At 38.3% G+C, this 25,177-nt stretch overlaps 1 protein-coding gene and 1 long non-coding RNA gene across 7 annotated transcripts; both read right to left on the minus strand.

Moving 5' to 3' along the window:
- Window positions 1–1,947: 1,947 nt before the first annotated feature.
- On the minus strand, window positions 1,948–12,895 carry znf395b (zinc finger protein 395b). 2 transcript variants are annotated; one of them, XM_089022318.1, is made up of 10 exons: window positions 12,549–12,895; window positions 10,193–10,358; window positions 8,351–8,517; window positions 7,746–7,873; window positions 7,465–7,664; window positions 7,248–7,348; window positions 6,227–6,503; window positions 6,047–6,142; window positions 4,951–5,057; window positions 1,948–4,118 (listed from the first exon to the last, which is right to left on the minus strand). In XM_089022318.1, exons 2-10 carry the CDS (start codon window positions 10,298–10,300, stop codon window positions 4,007–4,009), a joined length of 1,296 nt encoding a protein of 431 aa, XP_088878444.1. In that variant the 5' UTR covers window positions 10,301–10,358; window positions 12,549–12,895; the 3' UTR covers window positions 1,948–4,006. The 2 variants fall into 2 exon arrangements, with proteins under 2 accessions (XP_088878444.1, XP_088878445.1); XM_089022319.1 differs by having other exon boundaries at window positions 7,746–7,858; window positions 12,549–12,889.
- A 3,108-nt stretch (window positions 12,896–16,003) lies between these two features.
- On the minus strand, window positions 16,004–24,834 carry LOC148883499 (uncharacterized). Of its 5 annotated transcripts, XR_016118530.1 has the most exons (6): window positions 24,820–24,834; window positions 24,590–24,721; window positions 21,814–22,099; window positions 21,564–21,702; window positions 18,580–18,622; window positions 16,004–17,356 (listed from the first exon to the last, which is right to left on the minus strand). It is a non-coding gene; the product is annotated as an uncharacterized LOC148883499 (long non-coding RNA). The 5 variants fall into 5 exon arrangements; XR_016118531.1 differs by lacking the exon at window positions 24,820–24,834 and having other exon boundaries at window positions 21,814–22,001; window positions 24,590–24,713; XR_016118533.1 differs by lacking the exon at window positions 24,820–24,834 and having other exon boundaries at window positions 21,814–21,990; window positions 24,590–24,604.
- Window positions 24,835–25,177: the final 343 nt, after the last annotated feature.

Raw genomic sequence — 25,177 nt, forward strand, 5'->3', positions numbered from 1 at the left:
ATTTGTAACTTTAAATCTGGCAAATTTGTGCCTTTAAATCTACCAAATTTGCGAGTTTGAATCTAGCAAATTTGTGACTTTAAATCTAGCAAATTTGTAACTTTAAATCTGGCAAATTTGTGCCTTTAAATCTAGCAAATTTGCGAGTTTGAATCGAGCAAATTTGTGCCTTTAAATCTAGCAAATGTTTCACTTTAAATCTAGCAAATTTGTGACTTTAAATTTAGCAAATTTGTAACTTTAAATCTGGCAAGTTTGTGCCTTTAAATCTAGCAAATTTGCGAGTTTGAATCGAGCAAATTTGTGCCTTTAAATCTAGCAAATGTTTCACTTTAAATATAGCAAATTTGTGACTTTAAATCTAGCAAATTTGTGACTTTAAATCTAGCAAATTTGCAAGGTTAAAAACCATCAAATTTGTGACTTTTTTTCTCAGAATAAAACCCCATCTCAAAAAAAATATATATATATTTATATATATATTTCAAGCTGGCCCTAATGCTCCACCGTACGTACCTCAACCATTCAATTCATCTTTTCAAACAGTCCGAACTGTCGTCGGCTCTTTTTGTGTCCAACCAAGTAAAACAAGGAATGCTTTGACCGTGATCGATATTTATCATTGCCGTCCTGTGAAATAAAAGAATTTAGACAAGTGCAATTGAATAGAGTTTTGTGTGTCGGTTGCAAACCAGCGAAACGGGACAAATGAGAATTTGGGGGGGGACGAGGTGCGACGTTCCTACGTCAAACTTAATTTTTGGGAACCTCGACAGCACGGCTCGCTCTCATTAGTTGCGGTGAATCGATTGAAATGTCGAGACTTGGAAGTTTAACATTCAGACAGGTGGTGCAGCCTGCAATTTAGAGTCTACAACTATTCTGTTTTGTTGTTTGTTTGTTTTGGTAGTTAAAATTGCCCACAGTCCGTCAGTTTTGACCAACGAAGCAACAATACGTGATAAACAAGTGAAATACTGCCCTCTGGCGGACTAATAGGATGCGTAGGATGCGTTTATGCGTTTCTTTCTTTGCCACCGCAATCACGACGAGATTAGAAAGAGCAACAAACCATTTGCTCTTATTCGTGTAATTAGACGCAAATTACATCGTTATCTCCTCGAACTTTTCCTTCCGCCTCACAAAATTATCAAAGAAAGTTTTATACTAAATAACCCGCGAAGGTTTTTAGCTCCTCAATTCAATCGGAAAGATTTTTTTTTAATTCTATGTATAAAAAAACATTCTGATATATAATAGAATTATATATTATATATAATATAACTACAGTCATATTGTATATTATATATAATTATATTATTATATTGTATATAATAAAATATAATATAATAATATATATTATTAAAAAAACATATACGTATATACTGTGTATATATATTATTAAAAAATATATATATATATGTATATATACACATATATATACATATATATATATATACACATATACATACATAAATATAATATAATATAATTATATATTAATTAATAATTACACTGTACATAATTATTATATTACAAAATAACAATTATATAACTACATAATAATTACATTAATTGTATTACATATATTATATATTTTTTAACCCATTTACACCGAGCGTCGTGTTCATGTTTCTAATTTTATTTTATTTATTGTATTCTATTTATAATTGTATTTTATTTATTATTGTATCTATGCTTGTCTGTGAGTGTAAAGTGTCCTTGAGATCTTTGAAAGGCGCTTGAAATAAAATATATTATTATTATTATTACATAATTATGTATAAAAACAACATTCAAGCATTTCAAAATGATTTTATCTGTGTTTCTATGAACGTCAATGGGTTAATATAAGATGTCATAAAATATGTATAGAAAAAAAATACTATCAAGTATAAAATAGTTTGCTATTTCGTTGATGGACTGTCATGCAAGAAAAGAAACTCATTTGTCAAATTCTGTTTGTTTTTATTTCACTATTTGGTGTGACAATATACTGCGTTAGCTTTTTTAAAATTTTATTGCTTTTACAAACTCTTATTGCCGTAAACACTCCAAACAACCACCAACATTGGTTGCTCGCCAACACAATGCAATCCATCTGTTTCGAATAGCTTATTCCTGTGTTTTTGTTTTTTTAATATTCCATCAAAGTGCCGTAAACATGGGAGGACAACAAAACATTGCAACACATCGAGGCTTAAAGGACAACCGACACCATTTTTGGTTTCCTAACTGACATCAGAAAAACGTTTTATAGCATCTAAAATAGCCAAAACACACAGGCTGATATTTTTTGTCAAATGCAAAACACAAATAAAAATGAGTTAAAGTGTCCAAAAACGACTTCAAATTGAACCCGGAAGTGGGCAGTTTCATAAAGTCCCGCCCCCTTGTTCGTGACGTCAAGCCAGGACGTCTTGCCTTGCTCGACAATCAAAACAATGGCTTCAGATTCGGAGAAGTTGCTGCTTTCTTGTTACTCATCCAGTTATGAATATGATTCAAATAGTTCTGAAGAGGAAAGCATGAATGTTTGCAATCGATTAAAGAGGTCCTCCCGTATCAATTCGAGCTGTCAGGACTCCAATGTAGCGTCCCAGAAAATGCAGAAGATGGCGCACAAGCTCCGTTGTAAATGGGCTGATTTGTCTGCTGGGAATTTGTGTCAACTAGTATCAAATAGTTGTCTTGGTGCAACACACAACAATTCACCATCGCGTTATTTATGTGTTTTCCTTCTAATTTCGCCATCAACACAAAGTTTTCAGACCAAACAAAGTACCCAAAATGCATTGTGTGTCCCTTTCTCGGTCAGGGGGCGTTGTCTCAGTGACGTCATGTCAGGAATCGTCACTATCTCGAAAACAAGACTTCCTGAATATTCAGCTCCGGTCTTAAAACATAAAATATAGCTCTATGCGATGGAATCTTTGTCAAATACGCTCAGTAGAAGTGATTTGAAGTGATTTTACAAATTATGGACACAACTTGTCCGGGGGCGTCGGTTGTCCTTTAAACCAGACATGAAAAAAAAGGTACCAAAAATAAAAGTTTACGTACCGTAGCTGAAAGCGCACAAGTTAGCGGGCATCAGAAACCTCTGGAAGAGAATTGGATGAAACAAACAAGCAATCTAAAAACCGTCTAATACTGTACGACGGGGGTCACAGGGGGGTCGCGAATCCATGACCTTTGGAGACGATCGTAGGCAGAATGCGTCACATGATCAACGTCAGTCAACAGTTAGCACCGCGGAAAACCGACGGGCAGAAAAACGAACAAACAAAAAACACACACACACACACACAAAACGTAAACATTCATTCGGAACAATAAAAAAGACAAATCAAAAATGGCCGGAAGAATCGGAATGCCGAAATGCGACCCGAAAAGAGATAAAGAAACGATATTAGCCATTGCTAACGTTTTTTTTCCCAGGTTTTAACATTATCCCCCCCCCGCCCCCCAAGTACAGTGATACCTTGGCTTACGAACTTAATTGGTTCCCAGACAGAGTGTGTAAGGCGAAAAGTGTGTATCCCAAAAATTAATTTCCCATCGGAAACCATTAAAATGAGAATAATCCGTTCCCAGGTCCCCATATAAACATAATTTTCTACTTTCTAATTTTCTAAAACGACACAACATATACCTTATTTTATGTATAATAAATGTGCTATGGTATTATAACTAAAGAAATAAACTGTACTGTATAATAAAGTCGGTTTATTTACCTTTGTTATGGTCGTTGATGGCTTGATGGAATGGATAGCCAAGGGGTTCGTAAACCGAGGTATCACTGTTGCGCCTATTCTAGATTTTTTCCGCCATTTTGATTTCGGGAATTCTTGTATAAAATCGTCCGGATTCGGCTTATGAAAGACGTTATGTGTATTAAAAAAAAAAAACAATTCTCAATGGCTGTTCTATAAACATTATCCTCTTTTTTTTGGGATGAAATTACATTTTATCATTCATTCATTCATTCATTCATTGTGCTGTTTTAGTCGGGGAAGCGCTGGCAGGCTTTTTTCCAGCGACAGGCGGTGCACCACTGGTCCTTTCGCTCCACTCCGTAGACCTTGCGACATTTCTTGGCCTCCCCGCGACCTTTCCTGTCAATAAAAAAGGGGGCGGGGCAGGCGCGTTCATAAATGTTCTTATAATGCCACTATAAAGTGTCCTTGAGAGTCTTGAAAGGCGCTTATGAATCAAATGTATTATTATAAATGCGTTTTGAGCTCCGCGTGTGTCGAATAGAATGAAAAATTACAGTCAAAACTGGGTTTTCAACCATAATCTGTTCCAGAAACCTGTTTGAAAACCGATTTCTCATTATAATCAATGCAATCAATGTCTGCTTTTTTGTAATCGATATTGGATATCGATAAAAACATGGCTGCTCACAATGACGTTAATGCGTCAATCACAATGTGACGCGACACAAGGAAGTGACGTAGAAAGAAACGGAAGAGGAGTCGAGTGGTGCGTTCAGGTGCACCTAGTTTAGTCCAGTTGGTTGTAAACCAAGACGACATTTTTCATCGAAAACCGAATTGGTCAAGAACCAAGACGTTCGAAAACCCAGTTTTGACTATAGTTTTAAAATGAAAGATCCGAACAATTTACCCTGGTCCTGAATGTATCACAAGGCGCACCTTATGATTGACAGGAGACATGAACCAATAACAATTTTTCTCGCCAAGTGAAACGTGCCGAAGGGCGTTTATCGATTTTTGACAATATTTCTCCAAATGTGAGATTGATTGATCCTCCGCCGGTGTGCTAGCCAATCTCGCTAAATATATATCTTGCCGGCGAGCAAAACGAAAACGTCTATTGACTTTTCAGCTAGACTCGCTACGGCTTACGTTGTCATTTGACGTGTTTGGACAGCTTGAAATTTTAATGGCGGACGGACGTCAATAAACGTTTGCGGCGTCTCACCTGAAGGAACATTGAGAGCGCGAGGGCGACGCGCTAATCGCTTGAAGTCTGTTTTGTTGCAGCCATTGCTCCCCGACGCTGACGGAGCGACAGCGAGGTTTCGCCATCTAGAGGAGACAAAAAATGTGACCATTTCAGTGCCAGGGTTTTTGTCATTGTTTGCTCAAATTTCAGGACCCACAGAATATTGAGTTTTAGGACTATATCAACATCCGTTACAGCGTTAGAAACTTTAGTCACTCTTCTTTCGTCAGAAATAAATAGTTAATTCTTAAGTTATACGGGTCTGGAGTTATATGAGCTTGAAATGGAGGCAGATGTACAAAATACAATACAATACATTGACTTATATAGCGCTTTAATAATAATAATACATTTCATTTATAAGCACCTTTCAAAACTCTCAAGGTCACTTTTCAGTCACAGGGTAAGTTTTTCTGTGGGAGAGCAGCGGCAGTCACACACGCCAGCGTTTACACAACCCAAAAATAACTCAAATAGAGAGAAAACTAGCTTGCTCGCTAATAGATAGATAGATAGCTATGAGTTGGTCGTAAGTCGAGTTGGTCGTAAGTTGGATGTTATATATATTGCATGCAGTTTGAACATGCCTAGATAACCAAATGCTAGCTAGCTAATAGATAGCTAGCCATCCAACGAGAAAGATATACAGCTACATAGCTAGGTCTACCTAAACATTCAATAGAGCGTTACAAACCTTAGTCTGTCTTCTTTCATCAGAAATAAATAGTTAATTCCTAAGTTATATGGGTCTGGCGTTGTATGAGATTGAAATGTGGGCAGATGTACAAAATACAATACAATACAATACATATTGATTGATTTAGCGCTTTAACAACAGCTAAAGCTGTAACAAAGCGCTAACATGGATAAAAGGCTAATGCTTCCCCCTCATGGAAGGGAAAAAACATTGCCAGAGGTCTGACCGGAGCTTGATCCGCACCCCCCCAGCAAGAAAAACCAAAACCCAAACAAATTCGGGAATGGTGCTCCACTTCATGCTTTTCAATTCCCGAATAAATTTGGGAATGGCAGTGAATGACTTAACAAAAAATTAACACACAATATTTGTCACCTGAGTGTTATTTGGCCCACAGGCGGCGGGGGGTGTGGCCAAAGTGTGGCACACTGGACTTCGCGGGACTGGAGGTGCCGGGGAGGGGCTACAGGCCTGTAAAGAAGACATTACGTTAAAGTTATTTGGTTCGTTTTCGTGAAGTACGATAAAACCTTGCCGGGTTTGGGCCACGCTGACCTGATAAAGATGCTCAGAGTGGATCTGCCAGAAACTGCTGGGGGCTGACTGACTTAGCGGGGTGGGTCTGCTTGTACCCAGGGCGGAGCTGGAGTTGGACCTTGGCCGGTGCGCGGGCGGAATCTGAACCGCCAAAGCGGTTGGTGAGCTGCATGACGCCCAACCGAGAACCGCCGCTTGGCCCAAAGCCGGTTGGGCGGTGGTGGTGTCCGTCGCCTCGCAGGAGATTTTGGTGAAATAGAAGTCCTCTTCTCTCTGTGACTGGTCGGATCCACAGCTGTCAGGTGGGAGAAAAAAAAAAGATTTTAAATCTCCGATAAAGCGCTGGTCAGACCTTTGGCCGAATGCTGTAGTGCCTCCATAGAAATGAATGGGAAAGTGGCCTGGTCATTGAAATGAATGTGGGATCTCGCCACTGGTGGTATAAGGTGGTACTGCAGTCACTGGTTGCACCTCTATTGAAATGAATTGGAAAGTGGCCTGGCCATTGAAATGAATGGAGAGGAGCGCCTCTGGTGGTCAAAGGCGATACTGCAGCCCCTGGTCGCACCTCCATAGAAATGAATGGGAAAGTGCCCTGGCCATTGAAACGAATGGGGAGTGCGCCCCTGTCGGTCAAAGACGGTATTGCACTTCCCATCAAATGCTTTTTCCTCTTGTAGAATAAACACGGTTGCATATATTCTTATATCGAGAGTGTATATTTGATACTTTTGGACTATGTACGGTTCTTTTTGCGTGAAATATTGTTTTCCACTTGTACAGCTCAGGCTTAAGACGTTTTTGTACGTGCTTTCTACATACTTTGTATGTACAATGTTTTTTTTCCCCCTGCACACTTTGGGTGCACCTTTACACCGGAAAATACGGTACAAAATCAAACCAATCCATCACTGTTCCCATAAATCCATCATGTAAAAAAAAACAACTGCTCTGTCCTAAACGGGAGAAATAACTGCGGCCATTTTTTTTAAAATTATGATCCAAAATGGACGAAACTTGAAAAAAGACACAAACTCACCCCAAATGCAGCACCCGGATGTGTCTTTTAATTCCGACGGAAGACGTGAGCACTTTGCCGCAACTGGGCCACAGACACTTGTACAAGCCTTTGAAGGAGCTCTGTGACCGAAAAATGCAGAGCTATTTTTAGAACAGGGTCAAAGGTCGCCTCATGTGGGCCAGGTGGGCGACCTGGTCACCAAGGTCGGTGACCTTTCAAATAGAAAATGGCGCACCTTTGGCTTTTTGCCATGAATCCCATCCCCTTGCTCCAGATCCATGTTCAGGCCTTCATCGGGGCTACTATCCATCTCCGGGACGGACGGCGAGGGGGCGGGGCTGACGCTACCGTGATCCCAGCTCCAGTAGCCGCTACTGCCGCTGTCTGAGAGTTCGCCGCCGCCGCATTCCATGTCAGTTGACGACGAAGGCCCAGCTAGAATCACCCAAAAATTGGATAATAGTCAATTTTGTTCGATTTCGGGCGTAACAGAGAAGATCCAGGAGACCCACAGACCTGTTCCGGTTTCGGTCTGCGGAGGACTTTGGACCACGGGGTTGCAAGACAGACTGGTGAGCACCATGGCCGCCATGATCTCATCCATCTCCACCGACTCTGGGTTACGGAAACTGGAGACGGCGGAGCTTAAAGGGCAACCGACACCATTTTTTTGTTTCCTAACTGACATCAGAAAAACGTTTTATAGCATCTAAAATACCCAAAACATGCAGTATGATATGTTTAGTCAAATGCAAAACAACAATAAAAATGACTTAAAGTGTCCCAAAACTGCCACAAAATGAGCTCGGAACTGGGCAGATTCAGTAAGTCCCGCCCCCCCTTGTTCGTGATGTCACGTCAGGATACTCCTTCACAAACTGCCTTGCTCCAGAATCAAAACAATGGCTTCAGAGAGTTCAGATTCGGAGAAGATGCTTTCTTGTGACTCATCCAGTTATGAATATGATTCAAATAGTTCTGAAGAGGAAAGCATGCACAAGATGGCGCCCAAGCTCCGTTGGAAATGGGCTCATTTGTCCGCTGGGAATTTGTGTCAACTAGTATCAAATAGTAGTCTTGGTGCAACACATAGCGATTCATTATCGCGACGGATCTGTCACCTGTACGAAGTCTCTCCAGCTGAGACCGCCAGCGGGTCCGTTGCGGGTGGCCTCGTTTGCTGGGGAGCTGGTACGCTGGTCCAGATACGCTCCGGCGGGAAGACGGTCTTGTTTTGGTGAAGGTTTCTTTCCGTAAATGGATCTTGGATGCAGTTCTGTGCGTAGATCTTCATGGTGATAAAAAAAAGGGGGGGCGGGGCAACGACAGCATTACAAAAGAGCCACAGTTTTAATGTTGAAGCGCTACAAAAGCGACACTCCTATGCTAGCGGCGCCGTTAAAACTCTCCGCCAGTTAAGCCGATGACATAAACCTCAGAATTGCGGGGGAGGGAGGGTTGTTACAGCGGGGTAAAGAACGCCATTGAGAAGATATTTCCTGCCCATCTGTGGTGTCCTGCCTGCAGACAATATGGCTTACAATGGAGGCGGTATGGGAAGGCGGCCAGGACCAAGCTCTGATGTTTATTCAAATACAAACATAACGCCTATAAACATCTAAAAAAAAAAAAAAAAAAAACACGTCATCCAAAATGATGATTTAAAAACAACATAGTATAAATGAATATTAACTCATTCACTCCCAGATGATGTGCAAAAATGTGTTCACGCCAGTGCCAGGGTTTTTGTCATTGTCACTCGAATTGCAGGACCCACAAAATATTGAGTTTTAGGACTACATAATAATAATAATAATAATAATAATAATAATAATAATAATAATAATAATAAATGTAATTTATTAGCGCCTTTCAAAACTCTCAAGGTAACTTTATTGTCACAGGATAAGTTTTTCCGTGGGTGAGCAGCGGCAGCCACATGCGCCAGCGTTCACTCAACCCGGAATAACTCAAAAAGATAGAAAGCTAGCTAGCTGGAAAATAGACAGCTAATAGCTAGCTAGCTAGCTAGCTAGCTAATATGTTTCCTGACTCAAATAGCTAGGTAGCTAGCTATATAGCTAATAGATAGAAAGCTAGCTAGATAGCTAAAATGAAATATAAATTAGTTATATAGCTAGTTGTCTAGCTGCCTCTCTCTTGGCTATCTATTAGCTTTCTATTAGGTATCTGACTCAAATACATAGAAAGCTAGCTGTCCAATAATAATAATAATAATAATAACAATAAATTTCATTTCTAAGCGCTTTTCAAAACTCTCAAGGTCACTTTACAGTCACAGGATGTTTTTTCTGTGGGTGAGCAGCGGTAGCCACACGCGCCAGCGTTCACTTAACTAATTCATATCTAACTAATTAATAGACAGATAGATATTAGCTAATAGCTAGCCAGCTAGATAGCTAGCCAGCCAGCTAGATAACCATATAGCTAATAGATAGCTAGCTAGATAGGAGCGAGATAAACATTCAATGCAGCGTAGGAAACCTTAGACTGTATTCTTTCATCAGCAAAAAAAGAGTTAATTCCTAAGTTGTACGAGTCTGGAGTTATCTGAGGATGAAATGGGGGCGGATGTACAAACTACAATATTGGATTTATATAGAGCTTTAACAACAATTGCAGCTGTAACAAAGCGCTAACATGGACAAAAGGCAAATTCTGCACCCTCGTGGAAGGGAAAAACATTGCCAGAGGTCTGACCAGCGCTTTATCGGCAAGAAAAACCCAAAATCCGAGCCAAAACACGCAGTGAATGAGTTCATATAGCGATGAACTAAATTCAATCTGACATAGGGGCCCAAATTATTATTATTATTATTATTATTATTATTATTATTATTAGTATTGGTTATTGAACGTCACACTTGATGTACGGACAAGACATTGTTTAAATCATAATTAAAAATATTGTTGATCAAATTGATCTCAATCGATTTTCTCACCGCACTGTTGTTGTCGACGTCACGCGTGTTGGAGGCGCGTGCCTGAAATCCTGCCGGCAGTCCGCCTGGCTCGGATTCAACTGTGTCGTTGGATTTGGTAGCTGCCATGCTGCTGCTGTGCAGTGTTGGGTGTGGGGTGGTGGGGGGCTTTCAGCAGTCAAACTCCCTACGGGTGACACAGCAGAGGAAGCAGATGACATATGAGGACAGCAAAAATATTTACAAAAGCATTTCACGAGTCAGTAGCGGCCTAGCATCCAGAAAACGATCTTGATGGACCTCAGAGGGTTTTTTTTTTTTTCAGTATAAGCGGATACCCGTTCACATTTCTCAAAATCCAACTCCCAAGTCACATTAAATTGTTTCCGCTTGGATAAGTCTGATGACAGTACGATGACATGTCTGCGTGTCCAGCTCAAACGTTTCGCCTTGAGGAAGAAAAAAAGGGAGTTAAAGTGACAAATAATGAGAAAGTCATGTGTAAAAATTTACGACGTGTTCTTTTTCACTGAGTTGATGTAACATTCTGAAATACAACACAGGCCTCTTCCCTGAGACGAATAGGATTTTATTGGAACAAAGCTAATAAATACTCTTTTGGGTTTGGTCTGCTGAAGTTTATTGACCTAATCGTTTGGCTGCTTCCGGTCTTGAGGGATTCTCCGAAGCAGTCATAGCGTCACAATTCCAACTTTACTGCAGGAATCTGAGTACAGACAATATTCAATATTCAGATATCTAATACCATAACTATACATAAATAATTCCTTTCATCACTTTGCTGCTGTGAAATGTAAATTTATCCACTGTGAGACTAATAAAGGCGTATCCAATCCAATGTAAATCTCATTTAAATGAAATTTCGACAACAACTGATTTTTTTGGGGTAACTTGAATATTTATTAGTTTTAATATGAAATGGAACGTTTTAATACAGAAGGCCTTGTGTAATTTCTACCTGTGGCCAATTTCTATAACAACATCCTTTTATAATTGCAAAGATTCAACATGTAAATATATGTGGTGGAAGAAAAATAACATTTAAAAAAAGAAAGAAAGTGATCAACAGTGACAAGTTTCCCATATTTTGGATTTATAACCGTGAACTTTGTGATGTCATGTATTAGCTATCGAGCTGGCTAGATCGCTATATATTAGCTATGTAGCTAGCGATCTAATTTATCCTGTGATTGTAAAGTGACCTTGAGAGTTTTGAAAGGCGCTTATAAATGAAATGTATTATTATTATCATTATTATTATTAATGTAAGAGCTTCGAGTGTTTATATATGACAGACAACATGTCATGTTATGATTCATTTCGACCTGTCAGAAGTATAGTAAAATGCTATGCTAATGCTACATTTAATAACATGGGAATAATCCAAAAGAATATCGGAGAACTTCAAAAACAGGTAATTTATTTTCTGGTTTGGAATAGTTTGTGCTGAATTGTTAAAATATACACTTTTATTTTCCTCTGGAGTCAGAGGGGAAAATGCTGATACTCAACAATCGCTTAATACGACAAATATCAGACACCGTTGTGATAGTTCGCAAAACTATATAGCCAGCTGGCTTACAGTCAAATTCCCCACTTCCTGGTGTGCCCCTGAATGCAGCGTTAAGGCAGAGATTGCCAGGTCGTTTGACCAATCACATTTGAGTATGCGAAGTAAACAAGTGCAGTAAACTTGGGCGGGCGCCGCCACCGATTGGCTGGTTCTTCATTTGTGGGCACACACCCCCTTTTTGTGACAACGTGTTTCGACACGAGTTTCGTGGTGCTGGGATTGTGCCCAAAATAACCTCGTTTTCCACGCTAATACAAATTAAAAATATACACCAATTCACCCGCGTGACAAATCACACGTCGATAAAACAGCGAAGCTACTAATCACGCGTCGATTTAAAAAACGATAACGTCATCATCCCCCCCCCTCCCCTTGTTAGGCTATTGAAATACGACTGGAATTGAAAAAATAAGAGAATAAACGATTTAAAAACGAATGCATGATCATATAATGTGCACGTTAGTTTACATTTTGCGGCACATTCGACGCAGTTGCGATACATTTTCAATCGTAACGTCGAACGCCAAGTTCAAATACATGCAACCCCGCACCCCTAAAGGCCTTCTTTTACATTTGTTTTCATGAGTCGACGCAAAATGAGTGACTAAATACAATATTTAGCATTGCTAAAGTTGCACGACATCACCGATTTCCAGCCGGCCATGCAAATGTACACCCCCCTCCCCTTCAGCCACGCAGCTCGAGCAAAACAACATTTGCATGTACGGCGTTCAACCACTATTATGCGACAGGGGTTAAAAAAAAGAACATCTATGCACTTACTCGTCGATCGGAGACGCTGGAATCGTCCCCTTTGTTGCTGTAGCGGCGGTGCCGCCGCTCACCGGCCGTCAGAGAAGAGTGCCGGATAGGGAAAGGAAGAATAGGGGGGTTGGTCCAGTCGTACGTGAGTCTACGTGTGTCTGTTTGCTGGAGCAATGCCGGGGCTGACAGCTGGCCACGCAGACCTCATAGCAACAACCGACGTCCGGGCAGAGAAGAGCTTAGCTCGGAATCATCGCTGATCCGACATGCTTTGGATTCAGGACCTGTTCAAATAGTACATTTTGGTCATTATTCTTTGGAATAGTCGTCAGTTGACAGTGTCGGGGACAGTCCAAGTACAGTGATACCTTGGCTTACGAACTTAATTGGTTCCCAGATAGACTGTGTAAGGCGAAAAGTGTGTATCCAAAAAATAATTTCCCATAGGAAACCATTAAAATGAGAATGATCCGTTCCCATGTTCCCATAAAACAATTTTCTCCAAAATAAGCCTTAAAACTACACAAATATACCTTATTTTATGTATAATAAATGTGCTATTGTATTGTCATTAAAGAAATAAACTATACTGTATAATAAAGTCATTTTATTGACCTTTGTGATGGTCGTTGCTCTAGTTGCCACTTGATGATATCCGTTGCCGCCTCTGCTGGTCTAAAAGTATCTGAATAAATGTTCAAAGCTGGGGCGTATGTCTACTGCTGCTCACCCTTAAAAAAACTGATCCTGTGACTGTAAAGTGACCTTGAGAGTTTTGAAAGGCGCTTGTAAATCAAATGGATTATTATTACAGTAAAGTCTCATTATATCGATATCGGATATATCGATAGTCCCGGTTATATCGATACTATTTCTATGCACGCACAGAGAAAATTACATGCAAACGAGGTCGGATATATCGATAGTCCTGGTTATATCGATATTTTTTCGGATTCCCTTGAATATCGATATAACGAGACTTTACCTATTATTATTATTATTATTATTATTTACTGGTCAATGACACCCTCTAGTGGACGTGTTGTTATATCACGCCACACTCGCAGCAGACATAGCACCACTGAAGGCCTAGGAGTGAAATGCACGGCCCGCCACTGCTTAATATGTAGGACACCCCATAAACCACGTTGAGTAGCCCACGGGGGAGATCAAATGCGACTGACTTGCCTGTAAGAGAGAAAGACAGAGAGCAGATTAGTGTCGACTGTCTGAACCCTGGCTGCCAGACATGCAGTCAGCAGGGATTTTCTGGTCTGAGCGCTGCACTCACAAATTTACGTATTATTATTATTATCATCTAGACAGCTATCTAGCTAGCTATCTATTAGCTGAATAGATATCTAGCTAATTTGTAACGAAATAAGGAGACAGAATGAACTCATCACAACTACTATCTAGCTCGCTATCTATTAACCAGCTAGCTATTTGAGTTACTTCCGGGTTGAGTGAACGCTGGAGCATGTGGCTGCCGCTGCTCACCCACAGAAACACTTTATCCTGTGACTGTAAAGTGACCTTGAGAGTTTTGAAAGACGCTTAGAAATGAAATGTATTATTATTATTATCTGTCTAGCTGGCTACCTATCTAGCTGGCTATCTAACTGGCTACATAGCTAGCTATCTATTTGCTGTGTATTAATTATGTAACTAGCTAGCTAGCTATCTATTAGTTATCTATTAGCTAGCTAACTTTCTATCTATTGAGTTATTCCGCCTTCTAATAGCTAGCTAGCCAGCTTTCTAATAGCTAGCTAGCTAGCTTTCTAATAGCTTTTAGCCAAAAATGAACGAGTCGGTGGAGAGTTTGAGCTGCTGTTTGGCGCATAAGCAGGAATAAAAACAGTTCTGGCAGGTCCGCTTGAAGAAACAAGGAGGCTAATCTCTTATTTTATAGGCTGAACTAAACCCAGACGCTAAAACTCCACCGCATTTTGCCACTAACCGGATGTGTTTATGGACCAGAAAAAGCGGGAGGCCATTTTGGTCTCGCAATGGGATAATTGGATCCGGGTGGAGGGACAGAGTCATGTTGACAATATTTGTTGGACCTTGACAATTGCTATAAACTCAAGCGTCTCAAGTGCCAAAATTCACGCCCATGTTCCGCCTTTCCGTCATTCTTTGCTACGCATGGCGGACGGCGCTCCGCCTCTGTCACGGCTCGGATAAAAACAACCCAACCCGTTCAGTGTTTCATACCAAGCAGAAACAGGGAGGGAAAAACGGCAGATTGTAAATGGCATGCAAAACAGCGGCGTGTTGAAAGATTTATTTGGTCTTATTACGCTCGGAATTTTGCTACTTCTATTATTTGCTGTTTTGTTGTTTTGAAAAAATACAATAAAAACTTGACCTGAATATTCCTCTGTATTTAATTGATATTATGCCAAACATTAATAAAGTACATAAAAAATGACCTGAATATTTTCCTCTGTATTTAATTGATATTATGCCAAAAATTACTAAAGTAAAATAAATAAATAAATAAGATAAAAACAAAATAACATAAAATAAAAAGAAAATTTGACCTGAACATTTCCTCTGTATTTTATTGATGTTATGCCGGAAAATGAATAACATAAAATAAATAGAATAAAATACAAATTTTACCTGAATATTTTCCCGGTATTTAATTGATTTTATGGAATAAATAAATAAATAAATAAATAAATAAAATAACATGAAATAATGAATAAAATAAAATAAAAATTTGACCTGAATATTTCCTCTGTATTTAATGGATATTATGCAAAAAAAAAAAATCCACAGGGATGAAATGTTACGCCAGCATTTCCAACCTGTACAGCATTTTTGTTCCCATGCCTAAAAAAAAAAAACACAAAAAAAGTTGCAATTAGGTAATTAATTAATTAGATAGTCAAAAATAGTAGTGATAATAAAAAGGGGGGGAAAAGTGGTAGTAATGACGTGGGCGGCGACTTACACGAGCGCAGATACTTGTTTTCAAAAGCCAAGGGGTAGCAATCATGGCGTCCAGTCGTTCCTCCTTTGTTGGTCATTCACGATAATTGCGTGTGACGCATTGACTTGAAGTTCCCGGCGTGCTCCCAACTCGAAAACTGGTGTTGGGGCCTCCAGAAAAATACATCTATTTTTCCCAGAAACGTTTCTGTCACCCCCTAGCGGCCATTTCTGAATTGCTCCGCATACCAATGAGCCGGGAGTATAATTTGTCACTTGGGCGTGTTGTATTACGACATTTGAGCCGAGTAGTAAATGCGGTACATCTACCCCACATGGTATGAAAAGTAGCATTGCAAGAATAGCAACCCCACCCTCGCTACGAATTCTCTCTCATCAAGCTAACTTGCCACTCCCAAGCGTTTTGCAATTAAAAGCAGGGCTTTCGACAACACTTTGTCAAAGCCTGAAAAGACACGCATCGGGTTAGCTGTTAGCATATCGCCACATTTGGATCAACAGAGACGAAGGAATATCAAATAAGAATTTATTATAATATTTGATATAATACACAAACACATTCACACAAAAGAATACAAACTGTTGTATCCATTAAAAAGAAAGCAAAGCAGCACCAAAGATTTAAACAACCCCCCTTTTCTTCAGACAAACAAACATGTGTAACATAGCCTAAAAAAAACCCAATTTATTCTACGGTTAGCGCAACAAAAAAAAAAAAAAAACATTAGAAGAACCTAAAAAAAAAAGATTGCAGTATTGTTTTAAATGGCCGCCCAGGTCCCCTATAGCAGAGGTCCCCAACCTCCGGGCCGCGGACCGGTACCGGTCCCTTGGTCATTTGGTACCAGGCCGCGCAGAAAGAATAAATAAATTACATAATTTCTATTTTATTTATTATCGGAGTCCGAACCATGTTTTATTTTGAAAAATGAAAAATTACCAGATTACATCCGTCAATGACTTACTCTTGACGCATGTCAAAACGCTTGTCTAGGTCATGTGATACATACCGCTAAAATTAGCCTTCCGTAAGCTAGCAAAAAAGACAGTTTCATTGTCTCCCAAAAGGGAAGGGAAGAGGTCACATTGATTCAGTTGTCGTGAGTTGTATTTTTCATGCGCTTTATACTTGTTTTTGTGGTGTATCTTATTTTGAAGGCACGTTTAAACATGACCATGGTGACCATAGAGCGATAAGGCGCAGAGACGATGTTACATATGTTGTTGTTGGTGCGATGTTACCAGGACTCTGCTAATAAAGTTGTGTAAAAATACACAAGGGATTCACGTTTATTATTATATTTAATTAACACAATATCTTTTATTTTGTTGTATTTATCCGCCGGTCCGTGAAAATATTGTCTGTCATTAAAGCGGTCCGTGGTGCAAAAAAAGGTTGGGGACCATTGCCCGATAGCATAAATCCTTTTTTATGTCATCAAATTTGATGCTTAATAATTTGTTTCCTCACAACACAAGTAACACACACACATGCGCGCGCACACACACATACACGCACACACAGTGGAAATTTCATTTGTAAGGCATGTTCACGGTTTAATTTGTCCTCATTTCTGTCCCTTGAAAAGCGGTGCTGCTTTGAAACAAAATGGCGGGTTATTATTGTCAAGGAGCATTACAAAGCGGGTGAGAGGGGGGGGGGGGGGGTACGCGGAGGGGGCGTGGCTTAGTGGGCTGCGTTAGCCGATCGCTCCAGAGTACTCGTAGGCATGTTTTTATGGTTCCTCCATGAAGGATAGTTTGTGTCTGAAAATTGGCAAAAGAATGCAAGCAAGTTAATTTAAAAAAATGGCGTCGTTTACCCAATGTCGGATTTCATCCGATAACTTACCTCTGCCATCCTGTCGTAAAGATAAAAGAATAATAAAAGTAAAGTGAAATGAATCAGAATTGTCTATGGTAACAAACACCCCCATGGAATTTATTTTGTAATTTCCTTTCTAGATTTTCAATTTTACTACTTTTTTCTCCGATTTTCTGAGTGCCATTGAAGGCATCGTTCATGTAGAGGTAACTTACGACCAGCTCGACTTACGACCACCTGTACTTACAACCCCAACCTCCAGACCCTATTTAAAAAAATTTAATTCTACGCCTAGCACCGCAACGTGCTAGTAGGCCTGCAACGTGTACGATAATTTTGGCCAGCCAGCCAGCATCTCATTCGCACAGCAATCGACTGTGTGACGGCACCAGAGGCTATTCAATATTTTGAATGGATTTTGACTTACGACCATTTTACATGTATTTTGACTTAGATTCGGTTATTTATCAGTTTATTTATTTGTTTGTTTGTTTTTTGGGTTTTATTTTAATTTAATTGTAATGAATTCTGTTATTTTATTTATTTAATATATTTAATTAATGCATTTTATTTTATGTAATTTATTGTCATTTCATTGTATTGTATTGTATTTAATTTAATATAATTTTGTAATTTTCTATTTTTTAATTTAATGTCATTTTATTGTATTTTATTTATTTTATATATTTAATTAATTGATGTTATTGTATGCCATTTAATGTCCTTTCATTGTATTGTATTTAATTGTATTTAATTTAATATAATTGTATAGTTTTTAATGTAATGTTTTTAATTTAATTTAATTTGATTTGATTGTTTGTTTATTTTATTTAATTTTTATTATTGTATTATTTTATTTATTTAATATATTTAACTTATTTATTTCATTTCATTGTACATTTATTTTATTTTATTTTGACAAAATCTGAATGGACATTTGGGTCATATTTACCAATGACGATTTCGAACACCAATGTCAAAAAATGTGCAGTGGTAAGTGTACATTTGATGTAAAAAATAAATCTATTCTCTACAATTTACAGATGAATTATATTTCTCAAATCACTAAACCGCTGAGTAAAATTGCCCCTTAAAGAAAATCTCTATTTCAAGCCGTGCTATGCACCAAATTTCACACTTGCGGACACGTAGCAAATTGGGCTAGTGGCAATTCCTGAGTCGAATGGCTGCTGATTCATGAATGGAATTCAGAGTGACACGTCAAAGGAAGAAGAAGAAAAAGAGTGAGTCAGTTCGTACCGTCGTGGCTGCGCCGTTCACGTTGTAAGCGTTGCCGGAGCCCCTGAAGATGGTAAGAAACAAAGTTAGGATTTGTTCCAAGGGTGTGACAATGCGTGTCAAGTGTACCGCGTGTAACCGGGTCAATTCAAGGAGAAAAAAAACAACAACAACAAAAAACGATTGTACTTCATTATTATTAGACAGAATCTGTGAAAAAAAAGGTCTACTCGCTATTCATTCATTCATTCATTCATTCATTCATTCATGTATTTATTTATGTATTTATTTATTTATTTATTTGTCTGCTTGTTTATTTTTTGGGTTATATTTTAATTGATTTTATTTTAATGTATTTTATTATTTCATTTTATGTATTTAATATATGTTTTTAATTTATTTTATATCATTTAATGTCATTTCATTATATTGTAATTAATTTTATTTAATTTTATATAATTTTGTAATTTAATTTCATTTTATTTTATTAGTTTATTTGATTTATTTTATATATTCAATTCATTTATTTTATTTTATGTCATTTCATTGTATTGTATTGTATTTAATTTAATAGAATGTTGTCATTGTATTTTGTTAATTGTATATTTATTTTATTTTATTTTATTTGAATTTAATTTCATGTCTTTCCCTAATGCAGGGGTCTCAAACTGATTTGAATCACGAACCAATTTGTAGTTAAATGTAGAATAAATGTTTACTTTTTGGGTTTCGTCGTATTATGACCGGTACACAACAAATTGATAAATTACTACTTTTGAAATCGCTATTTCAACGATTGATCGAGAGAGCATTGACAGGCGTTATTGCCGAATCTCCACGTTATTAATTGCATGTGACCAGAGGAAACGATACGACCGATTTTAGCAACGGTTATCGGAGTTGCTACACATGATTTGCGACATTAAAATCCGACCATCGGGTCTTGATTTCAGCACGTATGCGGTACTGTAATCATTATCGTAACTTGGCACCGCCCCTTTAAAATTGAAGCCACTCCCCCTTTTGTTCATATACTAAATCTTTCTTCTGCCGATTATATCCTCATTGAGATTAATCATCTATGATTAATCGTTTCTTTTTTTTAATCCGATCATTGTTCGATAGAGATCGTAACGACTCCTCGAAATATATAATCATAATAATAAATTTCATTTATAAGCGCCTTTCAAAACTCTCAAGGACACTTTACAGTCACAGGATATTTTTTACCTGCTTGTGAGCAGCGGCCGCCACACATTTATTGAATGCAAAAAGACGATCACTATTGATGGCGATCTAACCAAAGCAATTTCCTTTCCATTTTGACTGACAAACAACTTCAAGAATGCGCTAAAAGGCAGATAAGAGCGTATTTTCATCGCCTCACACCGACCGAGCCTCTCTTGTCACTGGTATGTTTGGCAGCAAGGGGGTAGGTGTGGAAAGACTGATGCATTGATAGGTGTGTTCGGAAAATATGCACATACAAACTCGCAAATTTGCTACATTTAAAGTCACAAATTTGCAAGATTGAAAGTGGCAAATTTGCTAGATTCAAAGTGGCAAATTTGCTAGATTTAAAGTCACAAATTTGCTAGATTTAAAGTCGCAAATTTGCTAGATTTAAGGTGGCAAATTTGCTAGATTTAAAGTGGCAAATTTGCTAGATTTAAAGTCGCAAATTTGCTAGATTTAAAGTCACAAATTTGCTAGATTTAAAGTCGCAAATTTGCTACATTTAAAGTCGCAAATTTGCTAGATTTAAAGTCGCAAATTTGCTAGATTTAAGGTGGCAAATTTGCTAGATTCAAACTCGCAAATTTGCTAGATTTAAAGTCACAAATTTGCTAGATTTAAAGTCGCATATTTGCTACATTTAAAGTCGCAAATTTGCTAGATTTAAAGTCGCAAATTTGCTACATTTAAAGTCGCAAATTTGCTAGATTTAAAGTCGCAAATTTGCTAGATTTAAGGTGGCAAATTTGCTACATTTAAAGTCGCAAATTTGCTAGATTTAAAGTCGCAAATTTGCTACATTTAAAGTCGCAAATTTGCTAGATTTAAAGTCACAAATTTGCTAGATTTAAAGTCGCAAATTTTCTAGATTTAAAGTCGCATATTTGCTAGATTTAAAGTCGCATATTTGCTACATTTAAAGTCGCAAATTTGCTAGATTTAAAGTCGCAAATTTGCTAGATTTAAGGTGGCAAATTTGCTAGATTTAAAGTCGCATATTTGCTAGATTTAAAGTCGCATATTTGCTACATTTAAAGTCGCAAATTTGCTAGATTTAAAGTCGCAAATTTGCTACATTTAAAGTCGCAAATTTGCTAGATTTAAAGTCACAAATTTGCTAGATTTAAAGTGGCAAATTCACTAGATTTAAAGTGGCAAATTTGCGAGATTTAAAGTGGATAATTTGCTAGATTTAAAGTCACAAATTTGCTAGACTTAAAGTCGCATATTTGCTAGATTTAAAGTCGCATATTTGCTACATTTAAAGTCGCAAATTTGCTACATTTAAAGTCACAAATTTGCGAGATTGAAAGGGGCAAATTTGCTAGATTTAAAGTGGCAAATTTGCTACATTCAAACTGGAAAATTTGCTAGATTTAAAATCACACATTTGCTAGATTTAAAGTCGCAAATTTGCTACATTTAAAGTCGCAAATTTGCTACATTTAAAGTCGCAAATTTGCTAAAAAATATATATCTATTTCAACCTGGCCCTCATGCTCTTCCGTACAAATCACACCGACTTTCTCTTTTTTTGGAACAGGCAACACCCCCACATTGAAAATTCACCGATCAAGTCTGACAAGTCGCACTTTTGTCATTGACTTTCATGGCAGGCTTCACATTTTCAAAAGGAAATATTAAAATAGATGAAAAATACTAGTTTTTTTTTATTGTTATTTTTTTTTAGCTACAAAGCAACCGAGAAATGGGGTATGAGAGGTGGGGCTGGGGGGGGGGGCGGGTTCACGATCAATAATTCCACTTACTTCTGGCAATCATTGCAAAGGGCGACCAAACTGATGCTCAGGATGAGGAAAATAACCAGCGAGATGACGCCCACTTCAGCGGACGAAAAAGACGACAGCATCTCAAACATCGCAATGGGGGCCATGACGGAAGGGCGCTCTGGGAGGGAAGTTCAAACAGGAAACGGTCTGACCGCCATTGAGCCAAATAAAAAATACATAAAAATGGTATTAAAGTGGGAGCAAAAGAAAAAACAAAATGGCAACTCACCAGTATGTGCTGCTTGACTCACTGCCGGTGTGACCAACTGCTGCCTCTCATTCAGCTCGTGTCACAATCTGGCTGGGCTACGACGGGCAGGAGGGATTCCTTTTGTTTGGCGTCCCCGCCTGTCATCAAGGAGGTGCCCGCTCGGGAGCCCAGAAGCGGCAACGCCTCTTTTAGCACCTGCCACATACCTTGCGCATTCCAAGCATTGCGGTTCAACCTGGCATTTAAATCGGACCATATTGCGTAGCCTTCCATATCCGATCCAGATGTATTTGATCCGTATGGACTGTATGACAGCTTATGTTATTTATGTACACAATGGCAAATCAAATTCCCAGCAGCCTGGGAAAGTCGCGTCGCCGCTTGGAATTGAAGCGGATTTACATCCATCTGGCTTTGTCGAAACTGTCCTCACAGAAAAGTCCACCGCCATATAACTGTACATTCCTTTTTGTAATTATGTAATTGACACGTTAGGGTTAGGCTGATTATGTGGAACTGTCGCGGCTTGGAATTGACGCGGATTTACGTCCATCGGGCTTTGTCGAAACTGTCCTCACAGACAAGTCCACTGCCACATAGCTGTATATTCCTCTTTGCTATTATGACAACGATACTAGTGCAGCGTGTTCTACCGGAAACAAATTCCTTGTGTGTTCTACATACTTGGCAATAAAGATGATTCTGATTCTGATTCTGATGTAATTGACACGTTAGGGTTAGGGTCAATATGTGGAATTGTCGCGACTTGGAATTGAAGCGGATTCATGTTGGACAGGAGATCTGAGGCAATCTATTTTCGTAAATGGATGCTACAGCTTCAGGTTTGCTTTCAACATTTAGCTTGTAGCATATGTGCACATTTCACTGTGACTGCCCTGATCCACTGGTGAAAAGGACGCTTTGGTCCTGTACTCTTTCATCTAGAACTGCTTCATCAAACAAAGGGTGCAGAAAAGTGCTTAAGATTGAATGATTGTTTTTGTTTTTTGACATCAAGATGGCGCTGTGAGACTAGCTGCCTTTACAGCAGCTCCTGTGTTTTGTTTTTCTACTTCTTCTTTTCCTCTTACTTTTATCACTTTTCTACAGTGAAATGTAAATGTTTTTCACTGTGAGGCTAATTAAGGTTAACCTATCGAATCCAAATGGACGTTTGATTCTTAAAATCAAATTTTATAAGGCCTCATTCATACCCTGTAGGCAGTCAGGAGTGTTACATGATTTTTACCCACACGACTTCCCTTCACGGGCCAAATAAAATGATGTCGCGGGCCAGATTTGGCCCTCGGGCCTCGGGTTTGACACCGTTGCTGCTAATTGGAACGGCGTTTGCTGGCTTTGCTAGACCAATGTCGTACTTAGGCTTCGTGTTCAACCAAAATCACTGCAAATACTTCCATCATGCTAGCTATCTATATGTTTCTTGAGCAAAGTAAGATTTGAGTCCAAAACGGAAACCCCAAGCATTGTTCTTTTGTTGAGTCATAGGATAGGATAATGAGCCTCTTACCGGTACAGACAGACACGCCCTTGCTAGTTTGAGGTGCGCCAAGTTCAAGGTAGACCAAGACTTAAGTCAACAATCAACCGCATTCTACTTTCACGCCGCTTACAACGTTTACAAAATACGACCGAGCGTTGATATTTTGGGATATCTCGTTTGGTCATCTCAAGTTGTAGACAAACTACTAAATTCCAACAACGTCGATGACAGAGATGTTTTGTTTGCTAAGGCTAGATGACGGCGTGTGATATCAAGGCGCACATTTTGGCTCACAGGCCTCATTCCGCCTGTCAATTTCACCATTTTTATTTATTATTTATCTATTTATTTGTCTGTTTGTCTATTTATTTATTCATCTATTTACCCATTTGTTTATTTATCCATGTATTTAGTTACTCATGTATTAACTTATTTATTTCTTCATCCATTTAATTACCCAGTTCTATATTTATTTATCTATCCATTTTATTAATACATCTATATCCATTTATTTATTTCCTCAATTATTTACTTATTTATCCATTTATTAATCACTTTATTTACCCATTTATTTTCTATCCATTTATTTATTCATTTATTTACTTGTTTATTTATTATTTATCCATTTATTTCATGTATCGATTTATTTATTTACTTACTTATTTATCTATTTATTATTTATGTATTATTTATGTATTTGTTTATTTATGCTTAATCCATTTATTTACCCAGTTATTTATTTATCAAATTATTTATTTATGTATTGATTGATCAATTTATTTTTTATTTATTCATTTACTTATTCCTTTATTTATATGTTTATTTATCCATTTATTTACCCAGTTATTTATTTCTTTTTCCATTTCTTTGTCCCTTTCTTGATTCATTTTTTTTTAATCAATGTCTTCATTCGTTCATTCATTCATTCGTTCATTCACTTATTTATCCATTGAATGTGACAACAAGTGACAATTGCAGTGACATTCCTTCCCAAATCTCGCCAGGAAAGAAATTATGCAGTTAAACCAGTAGTATCGCCTCGAGATATGCGCAAAACAATCTAATCTACTTCTGTCAGTAGGGTAAAATATGCACCATAGCAATAGTCAGAAAGGAGCCATGTGCAGTTTCTGCTTTCTACACTTGATGGCTATTCAAAACATTTGACAAGTATTGGTTTAAGATCTCTATAATCCATATTAAAAAACTATGCAGCATGCACCGTTCAAAACAAGTTCGATATTGTCGATTTTCAACAAATTCAAACAACAAATAATGATCTGATCGCACCTGAATGGGTAGATGGCAACCGTCCTCCCAACAATTGCACGTCTTTGCAAGAAGAGGCGTTAAATGCGGCATTCCGGGAAAGTGGAACGAGGACGGTGCACGGCGACGCCGATTAAACTGGGCGGTTTAAGTCTAGAGTCGAGGGGGGAAAAGAAGAACCCGATTTCACTTACTTAGTATAATCTGACGTCATTAGACTGCGACCTCCACATGGCAAAAGTAAATGATACCGATCAGCCATCTTTGTTGTTTACATTCATTCGCCTGGAGCGCTGGAAATTCGCTATCGGCGCAGATAAAACACAGGCATCTACCGAAAACACGTAGAAAGAACATTTCAGCAAATATTAATCCCTCCCACTGATTTGGGGAATTGCGATTTATGACGCGATATTATCTTCGCAGTTGTCAAACTCAATTGGAAATCGATGTAGTGCGGTGACCATCGTTCATTACATGAAAATGAATAAAACTAATTTAAAACAGATTCTTATCTTACAGACAGTGTATTGTCGGTGTTCAAATACCTGACATGTTTCGGCGTCTACTTCCGCCTTCGTCAGGTATTTGAACACCGACAATACACTG

This window comes from Hippocampus bargibanti, linkage group LG19 (assembly GCF_051943395.1).
Source record: "Hippocampus bargibanti isolate YZ-2025 linkage group LG19, ASM5194339v1, whole genome shotgun sequence".
NCBI classification, from domain to species: domain Eukaryota; kingdom Metazoa; phylum Chordata; class Actinopteri; order Syngnathiformes; family Syngnathidae; genus Hippocampus; species Hippocampus bargibanti.